General features: G+C 40.5%; 1 protein-coding gene across 4 annotated transcripts; it reads right to left on the minus strand.

Moving 5' to 3' along the window:
* Positions 1 to 160: 160 nt before the first annotated feature.
* Positions 161 to 17972, minus strand: LOC110059166 (uncharacterized). 4 transcript variants are annotated; one of them, XM_020765860.2, is made up of 11 exons: positions 17472 to 17972; positions 17194 to 17311; positions 16523 to 16582; positions 15083 to 15111; positions 12053 to 14133; positions 10639 to 10842; positions 9845 to 9953; positions 8991 to 9046; positions 7927 to 8103; positions 5346 to 7132; positions 161 to 4805 (listed from the first exon to the last, which is right to left on the minus strand). In XM_020765860.2, the coding sequence occupies exons 3-11, from the start codon at positions 16528 to 16530 to the stop codon at positions 4262 to 4264; spliced, it is 4995 nt and encodes a 1664-aa protein (XP_020621519.2). In that variant the 5' UTR covers positions 16531 to 16582; positions 17194 to 17311; positions 17472 to 17972; the 3' UTR covers positions 161 to 4261. The 4 variants fall into 4 exon arrangements, with proteins under 4 accessions (XP_020621519.2, XP_089150995.1, XP_020621521.2 ...); XM_089294869.1 differs by lacking the exon at positions 16523 to 16582 and having other exon boundaries at positions 17472 to 17971; XM_020765862.2 differs by lacking the exons at positions 16523 to 16582; positions 17194 to 17311; positions 17472 to 17972 and adding an exon at positions 15313 to 15483.
* Positions 17973 to 19082: the final 1110 nt, after the last annotated feature.

Raw genomic sequence — 19082 nt, forward strand, 5'->3', positions numbered from 1 at the left:
TTCGGGCGGAGCATCCTCATATAGGACATTACAGGGAGTACCCCCACCCCACCCCACCCCACCCCCACTTCCCGGGCTCCTGAAACGCGAGTGAGCATTTAACAACGAAACAACGAGCCCGCACTTCACACTCCATGCCAAAAGATTTTAGGGACAACAATTTTCGTAAAATCGCCTTTAATCGCTCGACCAAAGCACGCTCCAGTATAAAGCATTTATATTTTGTAGTAATTGCTAGTTGCCATTTCAGAGAATGAAACAAAGCAAGTTCCGACTGAGAACGCGCATCGGTCCAAGCTTGAAACAGCTTCTTTTTGTAGCAGATTACCAAAATTGTATTATTTTTTTTCATTACAGGTTTAACAATAGTTATAATTGTCATCATTATTTGAGGGATATCGCTCTCTAGCATTGAGATTTCTTAAAAGTGTTCAACTGGCCACTCGATGCTTTAAGCGAGTTACCAAACGTTTCCGAAAAAAAAAGGCGCATTTCGTCGGAATGCATTCGTATCCCGATAATAAATCTAAATGCTAGAGAACGGTATCCCCAAGCAAGGAAAACACAAGTGTAAAAAAAACCAACAAAAAAAAACCCACCAAAACCACACCATAAACACTCTCTATAGTGTATAAAAAGAGGTTAATATAATGTAAATAAAAATGTTAATAGATATAAAAAAAAACCCTCTTGCTTTTCAAATACTTTCCTTGCTTCGTAAGCAAATCTAAATGGAAACTTTGGAAATTTTCGACACATTTTCTCCACTTCCGTTAACCAACGAGACTCTAAGACAACATCACACCACCCCCAAACACACGAAAAAAACCTGTCTGTCTCTGAGCAATAGAACTAAAAAAGGCCACTTAAATGTTTTCGTGTGTCGGTAATTTCCAAGTATTCCAACTGCGCTTTAGTTAGCGAAAGACGTTCCTAGACTAACTCCGTGCGACCTCCCAAGCGTTTTTTGTAAATAAATAAATAAAGCCAGAAAAAAGTATATCTTAGTCAAGCTGAAAAAAGGGTGAACGAGCGTTGAATGGGATTACAAAACACGCATCTTCACACGCGCGAAACCTCGCGTCCGAGCTGGTATTCGCTGTTCGTCTCGAGAGTATCCTCAGATAACTAGTATGTTGACGAAATTCAGTGGAATAACTGGACTTGAGAACCAATCAAAAACCTGTTTTGATATGGGCCAATCACTAGTCAGCATAGAAAACCAGTCACGATCAGAGTTTACTGCAATGAGTCTTAGAAAAATGTCGCATCTTAGCAAAACATGAATGCGCTTACAAAATTAGTTCAGTAGAAAACGGTAGAAAAACTGTACGTTATTTTCCTTTGCTTTTAAAGAAATAAAAAGAAGAAAAAAAAAAAAGCAGTGCAAATAAAAACTGACGGTAATCCCATTCAACCGTTTACTTCAGTTCTGTTTAATAAACTCCACCCGAAACTCTGTTACTGCGCGACATTGGCTGTCACAAATCTCCCGCGATAACAAACTTGCCAGGTGACCTACAGTTGCGTTCTCGTACTCGTTTGCAACATCTACAAATAGCTCTCAATGGAGCGGTTTTCATTTGAGTGTCGAAAAATAATTGGTTTTGCATCAACTACGCTACACGATTGGTCTAAAACACTCGCGCCACTTTTTCATCCAAACAGAAGTAAAACCAAAACCAATTGTAGCTCACTCGCACTCGCGCTTTGTGTCAGCTACATGCCATTACTTGGAGTTCTGATTGGTTCACTGGATTGTCTACGTCCTTTGTGATTGGCTAAAGTGATAACTTTGGTTTTAGTCTTACGACACTCGGTTGAAAACCACTCTAGAGGAGTTCTTAAACTATTTAAACTGAAACGAGTACGAAAAGGCGTCCGTATTTAAGGCAATGGCGATGGCATTTTCAAATTCTACAGTTCAGGATTGCTTACTCGCAGGCTTTATCCGAGGCGTTGATTGGTTGTTTTCAAAACAAGCAGTCAATCAACAGCTGATTTACACTACTGCGCATTTCCTTAAATTTTAAGGAGCCCAGATCACGCTGTCTCTCTCGCGGCTGTTATTTGAGTCGTCACGCAACGCTTAACCCAAGTAACGGAAATACTTTGGTCACACTATCAAAATAAAACCTGCAATATGAAATTTGCAGACTGCAGACTACAGACTACAGACTACAATTAAACCTAAATAGCACTTTGGTTGGCCTGAATATCACTCAGATTAGCTCAAATAGCGCTCAGGTTAACCTGTTTAATGTAATAGCTCTTAGTTTTGGAAATGGGAATAAAATATTAGTAAAGAAGTCCGCAGTCTGCAGCCTACAAACGTCATTCAACGAAAATTATGATTTGAAGGGACAGAAAAACAAAAAGAAATACTTTCAAATTGACTTAGAGGAATAAGGATAGCAAAGTACAACTTTCACTTTTGTTGCAAGACAAAACCTTAGCCTTGGCCTATGTGCTCAGAAATTGTATTTCTTTATCACGAAATTGGCATGTCATGGACGAAGAGAGCGAAAATTTGCTAAGTGGCGCGAATCAGCCGTGTAAAGGTAACTTCCTCCCCTGTGTTGCATGCGAACAATAGTATACTGAAAGCATTATTCGTTAAACATCTGCAGTAGTAAACTCCAGAGCGATAACTTAAGTTCTACAAACAAAACAGAAATTTCGCAATATATATATGTAAGATAAAAAGGAAATTAAACCATTGTATATACATCCACCATAAAATCACTCTATAACCTTCTCAATTATCTTACAACTATACACACCAGTCGGTTAACTCAATAAATAATAAAATTATTCTACTTTCTACTCCCAGTCTTAAAACACGTGGCGGACGCCATGTTGAACTTTCCGAAAAACTCTCGACGGCGTCGCTCGGAACAAATCGTCGGATCTGAGCTCCACTATTCAATATGGCGGCCAAAAACGAAGTCAATATGACGAATAATTTGTTTAAATACCACGAGTGGAACATAAACGAAACTAGCGGATATCCTAATTGGTCTACCCTCTGAGGAGACTCTAAGAAACTCATATGTACACCACTTTACGATCTAAAACGACCAGGAACACTCGAGAAAAGGTGACTGACATTTCACTTGTATCAAAAAGCCAGCAATCTTCGTTTTGATCCACTAAAGAACAACATTTTAAATTGCGAAAACACCAGTATCAGCAACTCGTTCTCTGAATATCATTTGGTCTGAACCTTCAAAACTAACCGAACTGATCGAAAATCGGCACCTTAGTCGAGCGGCCCGTTTTAAGCCGTTTAATCGCATTACTACACCTATAAGTTACTGAGATAATGTTTGAATGAATTCCCTCAATGCGGGAACCGTAACAGTGAGACGTTAACATCAGGGCCTGACTGGACAGAAGCGAAGTAAATAACCCACTCCGATAAAATGAATTTCACTTGTAGCGAGCAACATCTTTGTCCATCAAACCAAACTTTGTGCACACTTTAAGACAATCTTAACAGTCTTGTTACAAAACCAGAACGAGTTTATTGCGTTGTAGTGTATTCTTACTCCGAAACAGCAAACCGTGTCAACTCGAACACATTTTGAGTAGACAAGTATGAGTATTTTATACCATAGACTAAACTCGAGTCTTGGTTCAATTGAGACCAAATTTTGAAGTCTGTCTATTGGCTTTCTTAACAATTCAGCCAATCAGTGTGCTTATGACGACGTGCAATTTTGACATGCAATGGAAAGACACCATGCGATTTACTGATAAGGCCGGATTCATATGACCACTACGGTCGCTGCAAAAAAGGTCAGCGATTGTAGCAAGAATATGGAAAACAGCCTTACAGCATAAAACTATTTACTGACAATGCAGTCCAAGGAAAATTGATTTCTGCTCAGAAAATAGATCTAGTCTTAGACTTGTTTCGGAGAACTTTTTTTACGATCAAACTGTATTATGAATATTATCATTTCCGTTATTAGTTCTCTCAGACAGCCTTCAAAATTTACTTCAAGCGTAAACGTGGCTAATGGTGTAGCCTCTCAGCTTCTAGAATTGTCCAAATAGTGCTTCAAACTTTCCTTAGCGAATTTTACGGCGGAAAAAAATGATCGATGAACAAATTTTTCAGACATTGACTTGAAGTAAATTAGACATCTCGAACGTGGAATTAAGATCTGGTCATGTTCGCATCAGATACGTTTAAGGAAACTTTGCAACACTATTCGAAACATAAATGATTATATTTTGATACGTTAATCGCACCTCACTTGCTATTGGCCCCAGTTTTGTGCATGATCTTTTGTCGGACCTCTCTAATCTTGAGTTGCAGCGCTGGTTTGGTAGGGAACAAATCTGAATGTCGCTGCTGAAACACAGACGTGACGCCATCGGAAGGAAAGTACCCATGTTCCTGGAAGAGCTGAAGGACCACACTGCGTCGCTGATCCACTGGCTTTTTGTGGGAGGAGAGGGTGGGACTGCTTGGTTCTGCCTTGTCTTCCTTGTCCGCCTCCTTCAGACCACCACCTTGCTCAAGGGCGGCAACCTCTGCGAGAGCTTCCAGACTTGGCATGTTGCTGGTTCTGTGACCAGCTCCTTGGCCTCCTTCTCCTAATCCATTGGCACAAGACGGTCTTTCTGACGCAGAAGTGGCTGTTGGCACACCGTCGTCTTCAGCGTTTGGCGTGTTTCCTGTTACAACAGCGCGTCTGTTGGTAGCTGCTTTAACATCGCGGCCTGGACGATGGTAAGGTGTGTATTCGGGTAGCTCTGCAAACTGCCTCTCGAAGTTTACTTCCGATAGAACTCTGTGGAAAACAACGATGTTTTAGATGTTTTTAAATGTTTTGAAGTGTCAAATGTAAACTTAGTTATTGTCGGCAATTAAAAAACCATCTTCACTATGTGAGAGATAGCTAACTTCCTAAGACGAATAAGTCACTTTTCTGATGTAAAAAAATACTCTCTCAAATTGACAGAAACCTGAAAACAAAAGTTTTTAAAAACCATCACCAGGCAATGAGGAAGATAACGACAGATTACACAAGACAGACTTCAAAAATACCAATTTTTCATGATACACGGTACACCATCTGTGTGATCCATTGTTTTCAATTAATAAACAGTTACACTGTAACAAAACTGTGAATTAAAGGAAACAGGTGTTTCACGCAGCCCAGCAGTTTCTTTAGAAACTAATAAGGGAAAAGGAATCGGTTGGTTGCGTTTTTCCAGACTTTGCTCATCACGGTATTCAAGATGGAAGCTAATGAGAGCCTATAGAGTGTCTGCTAACACTGAGGCAAGATATAATGCAAGAGAACGTTCATTAAAAGAGGTTAACTTACTCCTCCATTCCATCAGCAATAAACCTCTTCAGGATGGTTTTTGAATTAACGTGAGACTTTGAGTCACCGGACAGACCTTTACAGTCGCCACCATCTCCTACTAGTTGGGATGCCTGTGTATCAACAGGGCATGGAAGATTCTTCTCAAAAATGGCTTGCTGTGGCTTACTGGGCTGCCTGTGACTGTTTGTTGTGACTGTGTGGCTTGCTTCTCTAGAAGATGAACAGCTTGTGGAGGGTGTCGCCACCTTCTCAGTTCGGGGATATGGCCCCGGGAAAAAGTTCCCTCCTTTAGGCGACAGTTGGTTAGTGTCGGGCGTGGCCAGTCTTGGTGACCGTGGGGCTGGTCTTACTGCTACACCAGTGTTAACACCATGAGCCGTTCTTGGGGAGGGAACTTGCCTTGGCCTTGGTGGGCTTTGTAAAAGCGGCGACACGACCCCGTGATTTCCATTTAACACAACAGGATTTACACTATAATACCCTACCCCTCCATGGGACGGAAATGCTTGTTTTGTATCCACCATCATATTTCGTTTTCCAGCCGTTTGAACAGCACCTGAGAGGGGCGCGGGCTTCTTTGCCAGTAGAACCCTTGCGGATGTCTTCTCCCCACTGTGCAAACCACTGGTAGAAGTGGCCACCAATGGAGGTGACAGCAAGGGAGCTATGGGTTTCAGCTGCAGTCCCTTGGCTCCCGGTGAATGAACGGGGGTGCTTTTGATAGGTTGGTGAAACGGAGGAGCTGTGTGGGTAGCTACTGACACTGTCAGAGGAGCCAAAGAACTGGACGCTGGAGCCCCTGGCCAAGTCACGTGACTGGACATAGTAGCGGCTGATGGCACTTGAAAACCTGTTAGAGGCCTGCTTGTCAAGTTTCCAGAATTTGCGAGGCTGGTATCCTTTTGGCCAGGAAATGGTACTATTGAAACGGGGGCACTGGTACCCAATGGCAGTCCACCTTGACTGTTGCCTTTGAAAGAAGTAACAGGAGATTTCGCTTGTACTCCAAGAGCTGCATTGTTTGCCAAGTTGTTTGTTGAAGGCATGTGCGCATTTGAAGAAAATTTCGTGAAGTGACTGGGAAACAGTGCCGGTTGAGAAAACGATGAATGGGACACATCAGATGAGCTCACAACAGCTTTAGAAGGACTCTCACAGATAGATGAGTTAAGCTTGGAACTTCCATTACCGCTGGAAGGCTGGCTTGGTCTGAATACTGACCCTGTTGGCTGAAAGTGCCCACTCACAGTGAGCCCTGGCGAGTGGCTCTTACCCATTGGTTGCTTGGGGCGTACAAAGTGGCCACTCAAAGATGACGAGCTTTCATTTTTATCTGTACTTTTGATTGAATGAGGCAGCCCTTTCGGTGCCCTGAAACCAAAGTCAACCATTTTGGAAGGTGGTTTCGAGGAAATGCTAATGTCAGATGATTTGATCATTTGTTCATACATGTTTGGAGTCACTGCTCTCTTGACAGGAAATTCAATAGGTGAGTACCTGATCTTGCCAATGTCCGGGGTCTGGCTTCGTCTCGCAGTGAAATGCACAGGGGAAAACCTCTGCTGAGGAAACACCCTGTTAGTCAGCTCTTCATCATCGGAGTCATCAGACTCCTTGTCATTCACGTCAATGTTTTCATTGCACATCAGTTCTTCCGAGCCAATGTCATCATCTTCTGATTCGCTCATTGTATCGGTGGTCCCTTGTTCAAATGAGATGTGTCTGTCCTCGGACACTGGTGGTCTGGCAGATGGCACAGTGGTTTCATCTAGTTCGGAACACATCTGAAATTAAGATGACACAGACATTTCAGATGAAAACTTTCCTACTGATAATAGCCGTGTTTATTTTTATCCTTGCCCTCGTCCCAAGTTTACCCCTAAAAATTCCATACTAACTGTTGACACAGCCTTTCAGAGGCTGGCTCAACTACAGACAAATGTTTTGCTATTGATACCCCAAAAAACATTCAACTTGCTAATTTCCCATATGCCTGTCATGTATTGAGTCCAATAATGATATATACTCTTTGTCTATCTATTTCTCAAAACCTAAAATAATAACAATACATGGTTGCCACAGATATCCCTTTTCAAACTTCCCCGACTTTTCCCTGATCAAGGCCAAAGAAATGCAAAATGTCAGGTCTGGTGGCGGCTTCTTCTTCCACTTGTTCATTATAAGTCATTGTGATAATTTTCAACAAATTTTCGTTCTCCCTTTACGAAAAATATCATTGAGATCAGTGACCCCAATTCTTTCTTCCAGCCTTCAATGGTATTAAATCAGCCATATTAAATTAATTCCATTTTCCTCGACTTTTCTTCAAAATATCAATTTCCCCTGACTCAAAATAAAATTCCCTGACTTTTCAGCTCTCTACATGCAGACTGAATTGGAATTTCATTTTTTAGGAGGGAGAAAAGCTGCAGCAAACTGATGAGCAAAGAACAAAAGAGCAACAAACTAAGATTCCTAGATGGAAGAATTGAGCCTAACCACATTGGCAAGAAGGTAAATTGATGCTAGTAAGAGCAACTACACCACCTCTTCACACAAGCGAAGCAGTTCCCATTACCTGTGCCAGCTCAAAGAGTGAGTGCTGTGTTGGGGGAGGAGGCTGGGGTGTGTACGGCCGATGCACAGCTTCCTTCAGGGAAGGTTCCTGTTGATTTGCTGGAGTGCTCTGTGAGCGCTTACATCTCAGTCTAGGCTTAGCATCTGAGGGTTCTTCACAATCGTTGTCAAAAACACCCTGAAAAAAAAAAAGCCCTGATATCAACATACAATGTACACAAACAACTACCCTCCAAACATTCTTTTCTGAGGATCAGTGATATGATGTGCTCTACACTTTCAGTTGCAACTCCAACAGTTTTTTTTAATCCAAATGATTTTTTTAGCCAACTATCCTGGTTGAGCTGAACTACCATGTTTGTCTCTACCCCTTCTCCTTCCATAAAGACTTTAATGCTCTGAATATTAATGGGGCAAAGCAAACACTTCTTTGCCATCAAAGGTTTGTTGAAAAATTTTGAACCCATAGGAAAGTGTTTCAACAGCTTTTTTGAGGCACCCCAAACTTTATAAACTTTATGCGGAAACTTTGAAAAAAGTTTTCTCAAATGAGAAAAAATGGCTTCAAGAAAGATCTTCTGGCACTTCCTCCACGCAAAGTTTTTCAAGTTTATATTATATGGTTTTTCTCGTTTAATTTGCACTTGTGAGTTTCAAAAAGCTGAAATTACACCCTCTGAAGTGGCTCGTGCAATGTCAGCTTTATGAAAAACTAACTTGTGCAAATTAAATCCAAACTGAACTCAAAACAGTATGATTGCCGATACTAATATATACACTTAATTTGACAACAGGTAAATAAAGCTGTGAATCACCTGTCATGTTAATAATAATAATAGTAATACTTTATTTATATAGTGCTATTTCGATCACTATCCAATAGCGCTTTACGATGAGTTTAAAAATATCTCACCAATAAAACCACAAAATCGTAATGGTGAAGCACATGACATGTGACCAACTCAATTATGTAACAGATACATGTGTTAGTTCCTGTGAATGATTGTGGCAGTGAACACTTACTGATTATTTTATATTTTCTAGAACAAACACACTTTTTCTTACTTCATGCTCTTCACTTCCCATCACTATATCACTTTGATATTCGCTACCATCTCCTCCTGATGTCAAAACAGAGAAAAAAGTATGTTAATTTACGCTGCGCATGCGCTCACACATCACATCTGTTCCATGTGCTTGCCTTTGATTGCAGTTGGCATTTACTAAACCTTAGAGTAAACACAATGTTTCCTTTTTATTGGCGTGTTGGCAGCTGTCAACTCACACCTTGAATTCCCTAAAACAAGTGTGGACTAAAGGATCCTACGACATCAACTCCATAACAAGGGTACAAAGCCGTAATTTCAGGTGAGCAAATTGAGAACTTTCTAACACGGATGCCTCATCTTGAGAACCCAAATAGTGGCAATTAACAAAGAAGTTGATCTATGTCCTTTCACTCGACAAGAACTTTGTTCCCTTCCATCTAGACAATCAATACCCTGAAATTCAGAGCTACTATTAGAGTAAGGACATGCTCAAGCCATGATAACTTTCAAAACACTTTTTTGTACGTTTTTTTATGTCTTTTACTTTAAGAACAACTAATAAATTGTTGCGAGATAAGGGCCAAAAACCTCCCTTCTATGGGGAAGGTAGGTTTCTACCAAAAATGTGAAGTATGTGGAGAATACTAGGCAGCGCGTAGCTTTTCAGAGCCTCAAACAAAAAAATGATGCTAGCAAAGCTACAATGTAGCTGAGGGCAAACTGGCTGTAATTCATGTCAAAACTTATTGAGAAATTCATTTAAAAATTTCAAAGTTAATAAGTTAGAGTACTTTTCAAAGACTCTGGCCCAGTTCAGACCACCGCCACACTGGGAGACATTTTTGAAGCTTGCATTAGATAGACACATACCCATGGAATCACTGGACTCTGTTCTGTCTGAAACTTTCCTTGGTGACTTTTTCCTGTCTTTAGTACACCACTTCCAGTGTGGGTATGCCCTGAAATGAGCTTCTTTGACCTGAAGAGTGGGAATCAAATCAAATGGAGCAGTCGATCCAGTGCAACAAGCCATCACATACAGACACACCCACTAAAAACAGGCAGCTCCAGTTATTAGAGAGTCAAAAATAGAATGGGATGCATTAGTTAATACTAGACAGACACACATGATGAAACTCTACACTACTGGTCCACTTTGATCCATTTATGTTGTGAAAAAAAAAAAAAGCAAAAAAACTGACTGAGCACACGTCTTCTGTGATCAAACTCGCACTTGTCTAATGCATGGGCCAGCATTTAGAAAGATTAGCACTTGACAAGAATTAGTGTCCAAGGGATGGAAATAATCACTGATCAAATTTGACAGCCCAAACATTCATTGAATTACAAAAAAGGATGAGGATGGGGCCCTGTTTCCCATTATTTCCTTCGTTGAGTGCAAACTAGACTCTCAAGGAGGCTTGCTCAACTAAGCTATGTGCAACAACCAACAACCATCTTTCCTCTAAAAACATGTTTGGCCAATCCTTGTAGCATAAGAATAGACCTTTCCCAAATTTCAACAAACAATGGTGCTGAGTTGAGGTCAGGGTGGACAAAAATACAGAAAATGTCCACCCCAACCTTGTTCTGGTGCTATTGTTTGTATGCACGAAAGTGGAATGTAGGAAAGGTCTCTGAACCAGAGTAGTTTAAGAACCAACCTGGGCTGCAAGGTCAATGTATTTTTGTTTGTCTTTGGCTCCAAGGTTATACCACCATTCACCAAGTATCTTGCTCACCGTCCTGTTATCTTGGTGAGGATGCTTCTGATGGACTAGAGCCCTGTGCCGCTTACTAAAGATCATGAACGCATTCATTGGGCGACGAATGTGTTCTTTTTCTTGTCTTGATGGATAACTGGATGCCTACAATAAATAAAAAAGGCCCAATGGGCATGAAGATGTGAAAGATAATGTTCCACCAGGAGGAGGAACTTCTTTTAATTATAATAATGTTAATTAACAACTGTTTTGCGAAGTGGAGGTTGGGTGCCCGAGGTATCCAGGAGCTTCCACTATTGGCTGCCAGCTCCTAGATGGAGACCCCTCTCATGGCTAGCAAATCCTGGCAACCCAGCCATGAGCCCCCATGCAGAAGGGAGAAAGCGGGCACCTGTCACATTGATAAAACAGTGGAAAGAAAAGGGAGAGACAGGGGATGGGAAACAACCTATGAGCAGGGTCCCTGCACTTGAGACTCGAATGCTTGAGGAAAGCGCTGCCAATGTAAAACTACTTGAGCGCCTTGAGGCCCAATAGCACAGTGGAATCCTGGCGCACGCACAGATCTATATTGTCGTAATTATGATTGACAGCAGTGAAAAGCATTAGCGGACATCTAGGTAGGGTAGGATGAGGGACTGAGAGGGGTGGGAGGTGTGCACGTCATTCTAAAAAGTTTAACCTGGGTTGAAATCATTCTGACATATATTTCAAACCACAACATATACAATGAAGATGTGTTGTAGAGTATGGTAAGGAAAGCACAACTTAAAGGGAAAATGATTTCAATTTAATTTGTGATGCCATTCGATTTACAGTGCAACTACTCTAACCAAGGCTGCCCAACAAAATTTCCACAAATTTGACAAATAAAAATCATGGAGGTTAACAATAGTTTTCCAGCAAATTATCCATGTTATCAAGCTGTACATTACAAAGGCAACAGATTTGTGGTCGTTTTGACTAGAAACTATTTTAAAACTTTTAAAGTGCCAGTGGTCAACTTGCAAAGAATTTGCTTATTTGCATATTATATCATGTACACATCTCTTCTCTTAAGAATACTATATGCTCTCAATATCTATGGAAACCTTAAAATAACTGGAGACTGACTAGAAAACATTCTGATAACCTCAAATATCTACACTATTTTTCTGTCCATCCATTTATATATAATTTTTTTTTTAAATTGTAAATGTATGCATAAATAGAGTTTGTTGTTTGTTGTTGCTGTTAAGTGGTCAGAGTAGTCACACTGTAAATAATTTTAGCCCCACACATTCAAACACCATGTAATTAGTAAATTGACTGCTCACACAAAAATTGCTATATTACATATTCAAGATATGCTTACCTGCACCTTGGCAGCAGGCTTTCCCTCGTCTTGACTGCTGAATGATAATGACCGTGTTCTTTTCCTAGTGTTTGGTCCACTATTTCCTTGCAACCTGCTTTCAAGCCTCCTTTCTCCTGCATTACCATGATTTGCACTGTCACTAGCACTTTCCATTCTGTTCTGCTCACAATCAGCATTTTCCTGTCCCTCTTGTGATGTAACAACATTACAAGTGTTCTGCTGCGACAAACTGTTTGCGGCTACATTAAACAGTTGTGGAACCAAACACTGCCAAGGATAGACAGAAATCTGAATGGTGTTGACCAGCACTGGAGGTAGTTGTACTTCAGGAATTAATTCAGTTGAATTGCCATCTTGCTGGTCTCTTTGGCTGGCTTTGCCTGAGTTGTGGTTATCCTTTAGCAGTTGCTCTTTTGACTCAGTGTCTTCCTCAGCAGTTTCAGAATTCGACGTAGACTGCTTAACATTGTCCTCTTCACTATCACCAGTTCTTTCCTGATCAGGATAACTTTTCTTGTTAGTATCTTGTGAAAATGGTACAAATGTACTGTTTGAAGTCAAAGGAAGCGACTGGGCAGGTATGGGAGAGTACATAACCCTGCCTGCCTTGTCTCTGGGTGGGGTTATTGCTGATGGCGCAGGTAGTGACACAGGACAAAATGTTCTCTTCCCAGATATTGCAGGTGGAGTGCATGGAATGGGTGAAAATGACCGGGAGGAACCAGCCGGAGGCGAAATAGGAGAGAAAGTTCTTTTGGTTGGAGTGATAGGTGAAAGCAGAGGTAATGGTGACATTAAAGATGAAGTGTTACTCGCACGGCTTCCAGACTCGTCACGACAGAGAATTCCAGAATCAGGACTCACTGCATTTGATAATGACAATCCATTTGGGAAGAAAGGTGAGAGCAGCTCTGCACTTGATGACCTTCCAGAACGGGGTGTGGCGGAGGCCCAGGTCCTCACCGGTGTAACTGACCGATGCTGACCTGGGGTGGTACTGCGATTACTGTAACAGTTGCTGTAGGGTGAAGGAGATTGACACTGGCCAGGTCCAGGTGAAATTGGCAAAGGTGTGGCAGGGTTAGAAAATGGTGTGGCACATCTTGAATTGCTCAGTGAGACGAGTGAAAACGCAGCCTCTGCTTCTTTATCATTTAAGTCCTTGTGGTTAGCAGTTCCTTTACTCGACACCTCTCCTTCTACACTTCCTTCACTTTCGTTGCCAGATTCCCAGGTAAGTTCTTTACCATGTAATTTGCCTTTTTTCTGTCCAGGAATTCCGATGCCTTTCGTCAGGGACTTGCCCTTTAATGACAGGTGACGAGAACAATAGCCTCGCCGCTGGCTCTCCTTGTTACACCCCTCTCTCGAACAAAGCCGTCTCCATTGTTTGCCGTTAAATTTCTTCCGCACTCCGTTCTCCATTTGTACAATATCACCTTTCTTATATTTCTGTTGTGTGGGAGTGGGCGTCCTTGAAACTATGTTCTCTCCTCGGTTTCGGCTGGCAGGTCGTTTTGGAGTCTTTTGCTGATTATTAACTTTCCCATATCCATTTGCTCCTTCAAATTCTTCATCTGAGATGGCACTATCAGTATTTTCGTCCTCTAGGAAATTGTTAGCACCGTTGGTGCTTTCAAGAAAAGCTAAGTGCCTAGCAACGGTTGACGATGAGCCGTCAGAAACGTCACACCCGCTCGCGGCCTTCTTGATTGAATTGCCGTCATCAACTCCTTTCTTTCTTTTCTGAGGAGATTTCGCTTTAAAATCAGTACCTTGCGTTAACGAAACAGCTGGTGTCGTGCATTTCGGTGGAACAAAAGCATCTCCGTCAAAGTTTCCGACCGAGTTGGCACTTTCTTCCCGTAAATGAAAGTTCTGCCTTTTACAATGCGATTCATCGTCGATTTCTTTTGACAGATTTCTTTTCGCCGAATTTTTTGGCAACTGATCGTTTACGCTTAAAATGTCTTGATTACCACATTGAGCGATCTTTGTATCTTCCGTGATAAAGCCATATTCACTTGATTTTCTTGCAGGATTTCCACGCCGAACTCTCCCTTTACGATTCATATTTTCTGAGAAAGAAAACATTTCTAACCGTTAACAATGAAAGCCAGTAAATTTACGGCAACGATGAACGGTTCCATGTATACAGAAAAGCCAAATTTAGCTTATGAATATACATTTTGTTGTTTATTCCTAACTTGCGTGGATGGTCATATTATTTTCTTAGTTTAGCAGGTACATCAAAACTTCTAGGTTACTCTGAGAAGATTCCGCCAAAAAAAACCAAGACATTTGAAAATGTAGTGACGGTGGTATTATACTAATTAGAGATTCAAAAAAAATTGACAAACACAACATCATAAGATATAATTGAACTGCGAAAAAAAATTGCTTTCGCTCGATCGTAACCTGGTTTACACATTATTTTGGGAGGCGGGCGGAAAATTGAATTCCCCTGAATTAACGAAGCAAAGGACATTCGGAGTAAAACCTTCAACTTCTAGGGAAACATCGATTTACCGATGTAAAAACTGCATCACAGCAAAACAAGGTGAAACCGGATACATTGAATATTGCATTAAACATGAATATTCGAGGTTGGAAAGAGGTTTGAACCGAAAACTAACTTAACGATCCACCGATTTCGCCGCAAATCTGACAGAACTGCTACACAATTTATAATCTGCGAAAAACATCGAAGCTGCGCTAACTTTGAAACAGGGAATACGACGTGGCCAAAAACTTTGTTACGGAGCCAGCTGACAAGACAAGCTTCTTTGAAGGACCCACAAATAGGATTTCTTGTTGGAGGCGAATTTGCACATAAAATCGACAAAACATTTCATTTACCTTCATTTGAAGCTGTTAATTTCGTTTGTACGTTACCTTGGTCGGCTGGTTCGTCATGGTTAGAAACAACAATAAACGCGCTCATGAATGGAAACAAAAAATGGGCTCAGGCTTGTCCTATCGACGTAAGATTATCAAGCCAGCGCGTAGTAAAAATTTAATATTCACCTTTGGCGTTTAGTTCTTGGTCCACATTCCTGTAAAACGCAAACATCGTAATGTTAGTTCGTGGGAAAAGTAAGTCATATGAGGCTATCATTTGGATACGCGCGATTGACAGAACCGTAGAAAAAGTTTACGTGTTAGCACACTGAAGTAGCATGTACAATATACGATCAAAACAATGTGCCGGGCAAACCAACGGCGAAAAAACAAGACCATATCTCGATACCACAAACCTGAAATCACTACACAAACCGATCAGCAAGCAAATGGAAGGGAATCGCGCTCCAGCTACACCGTGCGATCATTCTCGAATAGAAGATTTCGAAAATAAACCGAGGAATTGCTTGTCTCTCTGTGAATGGGACAATCCTCGACGCTGATTGGCCAGCGCCTGAACTCATTCACATGTGTGACATTACGCCTTGTAGAGCTAAACAAACCGTCAACCAATCGCGACCCAGTGTCTAAACAAATACAGCACGGATGTTTGAAATTGAGAAATCCTTTCCGATTTACAGGACCAACAGAGTCCATGATCGCTTCAAGTTGATCTAATAACGAGAAAGCGAAAAATACACTTGCACTGGTATCGCACCTCCTGCTCTACACGAAACAAAAGCTTGTCAATAGGTGACAATCATCAGCAATCATGAATTATTCTGAGGGCCAAACAGCTTTTGAAAATTATCATATGGTAAGCCGTGTTTAATAGGACGAATTTTTGTTCTATCACTTTTTCATATATCATTTCCTTTTAAAATAATGATAAAATGATAATGTGATCATTACGTACAGTCAACCAACTAATCGTGACAGTAAAAATTTGATTCAAATACACCCCTCCCCCCCGCACTGTATGTCGAAACAAGCGCTGCCTTTCAACCACCTTAAACAAGATTTTTAAATGTAAATCAAACAGATTAACCCTTTTTTGGGGACGTGGCGTTCTTTTCGTGTGGTTTTCAGCCAAGCCAGCAAGCTGTGAATATTAGAATAAAAATGGAACTCTCATACGTTTCATTTCAAGTGTGCTTTAAGACTCCTGCAGCGAATTAAAAGTATGAAAAAAAAAATCCGAATCCTCCAAAAACGCTTAAAGTTTTGCAATCTAGAGAAACACACAGCTTCCACGACGGCAAAGAAATTTAATCCAACCTAAGAGGACTCCATATTATGTCTTAACGTTAAGATGTAAACCACCTTGTACAGCAATATTCGCTCATAAAAATTAAGAAATTCTGTTACTTTATGGGGTCGATTTCATGCAATTATCATGCATTTTACAAACGAAAATAAAAAAAAAATGTACAGATCAACGTGGACTTGAGTTTCAATGCTGTTTCAATCTTAAGCTGTACCGAGCTTGACATTTCTGGCTCGTGTAGGCTTAAAATGACTCAAAAACAATACACATTAAAAAAAAAACCCGTATATAATACTCACAGTGACATGATTTGAATGGGTTTTCTACCGCAACTCGATCACACGGCGGTCACGAGAGGGCTGAAAGATTATGGGCAAATATCACATGAGTATTTCTTTCACTCTTGATGTCTAGTTTTACATCCCGAACGCTCAAGAGTTAAAGTCGAAGACATACACACACTAAAAAATATAGCTGGTTTAATTTGCGTACGTATTGTGTGCGAGCTATACGCGAAGACGTTACGTTCGTGTTAATTTTAGCGATGATATATGGGCGAGTGACGCACTCCGTTAGCGTTTTGTTTTCATGTTTTGCCTTATTTTATTCTTTGTTTCAAAATATTTTTTCGTCTGTCGAATAACTTTTCTCACACGCAATTCGAAACAGCGCAAAGCATATCTTTTCACCCGTCCGTGTTGCTGATCAAAACAAACGTATTTGATGTACGAGTGTTTTGCCAGTTTCATGTAAACGGGCTTTGGACGCTGCCGAAAAAGCAACATGTTTTCATTTAGCAACAGCGCATCGTCCAAGAACTGACCAGTTCTAAGCCAGCGAAAATGTGATCTAATTCATCAGGACAAACCCATTGCAAAAAAAATTCTGCTTACGAATCACGTTTGCCTATTGTTTACTTACTCAGCCCATAAAAATTACAAGCGATACACTAAAAACAGAAAAAAAATACCTTTTCAGTTCACGTGGATAAAAGCGGACTCCAGGACTCTTGATAGAGCAACTTGCTACCGAAATGTGCCCAGTTATTTTCCCTTCTTATTTAAGTTTCAGAGTGCGGTCAGTGATATCTGTTCGAGGAAAGCAGCAAAAAAGAAAAAACAGAATATATTACGATCTTTACCTTGACCTACACGCGCGAGGTACTCGTTCACGATCAGCTGCCTTCAGCTGAAAAAGCATGAATAAATTTTGAAAAATCAAATCACTATTTCTAGAAGTTTGACTTACCCGTAAAGGCACTATTGAGGGACGTCTGTAAATTAAAAATGTACTTATTCATGTCCTCATCCGTTCTTCAGTTAATAATAAAATTATTTTGTTAACTCGTATGGGTGGGAGAGATTAATAAACGAGAAAACATCATATTATTAATAATTTATGTCTTCCTGTTTAATATGCGAGGTCAATATTGCAATGATGTCATATGGGCGATGACCGTTTTACAGAGAGCTTTGAAATCGCAGATTTGCGTTGTATCATCCCCAAGTTATGGCAGTGGCCCAGATTAATTAATCTGGTTTATCAGCTCGACGAACCCATCAAGTTATCATACGCAAATGGGAAAAACGAAAGCCAGAAAAGATGACGCAAGTTCGTTCCCAAGCCCTTTGAGGGACTGCAATTTGCCAACAATCTCCCTCGCACTTATCCCTTCACTAGAACCGATTGTCGAGGATTCGATTGCAAAACAAATCTGGCGAGCAGTGATCTCTAATTGAAGCTGAATTAAAACAATTTCACCGCCAAATTTCCTCAGCTGTATTGTCAGTCTATAAATTGTCGGTGATTCACGTCATGACGTCACGTGCGAAAATAATGGACCAGTGCACGAGGAAACAAGCCCGAATAATATCTGAACGAGCGCCACGCTAGTTCTCTCTTTCTTATCCAAATCACATCATTCGACATGAGTTTATTGTTTTAAGTAAAAACAAATGACGAACTTTTCTTGTGGGTCGTTGAATATTTTTTCCCTCATCCATTCTCAAGTAGTACAATAAAACCGAAAACATTTTTTGGCGGCTTAAGCGTTTTGTTCTCTACCCGTAAGGCATATTTTCATTATGTAACTGACCTCTTAGACGGGAGCGCACAGCTTGTGGTAAGAAAAAAAGGAAAACTCTAAGCATTTCGTTTCTTTCGTTCCTCAAACAATCCTCGTTGATTCACATTTTTGATCCGAATAATTATGTTGCAGAAAAACTCAGGTAAGGTATCTTATCTCTCGCTTTTGCAAACTGTCTTTTTCCTTAAAGCTTAGCTGACCTTTTTTCTACCCTAAAACAACCTTTTTTGCCCCAAAATAACAGAAGGCATTAATTTTCTCACGGGTTACGAAAGTTTCATTTAAGACATCATCCCAGGATTTTACCATAACTGACTTGGAACATCCGAGTCAACTGATAAGGCCTTTCAAATATATTCCAACGAAATGATCCTTTGAGTGTCATGATTACCAGAAAACAAACAATTTAATTCGCAACGGACATTCAAATGAAATGGAAACCACACGTAAAATATATGGAAGGAAATATTTGTGTGGTCGGCACGCCCGAGCAAAACTGAAATTTTCGGACTTTTTAATCTTGTAGTCACTTCTGGCTTCAAACGCGCATTTATATCCTTAGAACAAAAAACAAAATTACAAATGAGCAGAAGCCATCACTGTAACCTTTCACTTCTTCTATAAATCATTTTATTTTCATTGTCGCTACAAATTTTCTATCAGGAAGAATGATAATAAAATTATTATTACGTATGGCAGTGTCAATTAAATCACTTGACTTCAGCAAGAAATGCAGAATTTCCCTCCCGACAGTTTTATGAACCGAACAAATC

The sequence above is a fragment of the Orbicella faveolata genome, unplaced genomic scaffold (genome assembly GCF_042242905.1).
Source record: "Orbicella faveolata isolate gen_17 unplaced genomic scaffold, um_ofav_v1 contig_25, whole genome shotgun sequence".
Lineage (NCBI taxonomy): Eukaryota > Metazoa > Cnidaria > Anthozoa > Scleractinia > Merulinidae > Orbicella > Orbicella faveolata.

Excerpts from the sequence above, each read along its gene's own strand:
- LOC110059166 (XM_089294868.1), bottom strand. The coding sequence starts at position 14,999 with ATGAGCGCGTTTATTGTTGTTTCTAACCATGACGAACCAGCCGACCAA. Across the intron at positions 7,133-7,926 it reads CACTCTTTGAGCTGGCACAG|ATGTGTTCCGAACTAGATGA; the intron begins GTAATGGGAACT and ends TCTTAATTTCAG. Across the intron at positions 4,806-5,345 it reads ATTGCTGATGGAATGGAGGA|AGTTCTATCGGAAGTAAACT; the intron begins GTAAGTTAACCT and ends TGTTTTCCACAG.